Below are 927 nucleotides of genomic sequence, written 5' to 3'. Positions count from 1 at the left end.
AGATCTTAGCTATGGTGAATTGTGCTGCTATGAACATAGGGGTGCATATATCATTTCTGATTGGTATTTCTGGTTTCTTGGGATATATTCCTAGAAGTGGGATCACAGGGTCAAATGGGAGTTCCATTTGTAGTTTTTTGAGGAAACTCCATACTGTCTTCCATAGTGGCTGCACCAGTCTGCATTCCCACCAGCAGTGCGTATTTTTTTTAAAAAATCAAGGTGACAATTTTACAAAATTGAACACAAAATTCATCATTTACAGTGAACAATTCAGGGGGGTTTAGTACATTCACAATGTTGTACAAGCATCACCTCCGTTCTAGTTTCAAAGCATTTTCATCACCCCCAAAGAAGACCCTCATAGTACCCGTTACGTAGTCACCCCTCGTCTCCCCTCACCTCCCCATCCCCAGCTCCTGGTGGCACAAGTTTCTTTTCTGTCTCTATGGATTTGCCTATTCTTGACATCTCATGTACATGGAATCAGCTTCTCTCACTGAGCATAATGTTTTTTAGGTTCTCCATGTTATAGAATGGGACAGGGCTTTACTCCTTTTCATGGCCGAGTAATATTCCACTGCATGGATAGACCACAGCTTACTTCTCTGTTCATTGGTTGATGGACATGGGTAGTTTCCACCTTTCGGAGACTGTGAATATTGCTGCCGTGAACATCGTGTACACATTTGTGTTTTTTAAACTAGCTTCCCCATTCCTGTTCTGGGCTGGGGCTGCTGCTCCTACAGCGGAGATAAAGTGTGATCTCTGGGGGCCTCGTTGGCAGTGGGAGTGAGGCTCTGGGCTCCGTGGAAAGTGCAGAGGTGATCTGAGCTTCCTCCTGGAGTGTCTCCTCAACACAGCACCGAACTTGGCCTTTCCTCTTTCAGGGTCCAGCTGGTCCCACCGGCCCTCCACCTGATGGGA

The 927-nt window shown here is 46.1% G+C and overlaps 1 protein-coding gene across 1 annotated transcript in view; it reads left to right on the top strand.

Annotated features, from left to right (window-relative positions):
- Positions 1–927, top strand: part of COL6A3 (collagen type VI alpha 3) — a 74,957-nt gene that overhangs the window by 49,620 nt on the left and 24,410 nt on the right. Inside the window, 1 exon segment of the mRNA XM_015561807.1 lies at positions 891–920. Within this exon segment, the coding sequence (XP_015417293.1) occupies positions 891–920 (30 nt within the window).

The sequence above is a fragment of the Myotis davidii genome, unplaced genomic scaffold (genome assembly GCF_000327345.1).
Source record: "Myotis davidii unplaced genomic scaffold, ASM32734v1 scaffold370, whole genome shotgun sequence".
Taxonomy (NCBI): domain Eukaryota; kingdom Metazoa; phylum Chordata; class Mammalia; order Chiroptera; family Vespertilionidae; genus Myotis; species Myotis davidii.
This window is presented reverse-complemented; position numbering and strand designations above follow the sequence as displayed.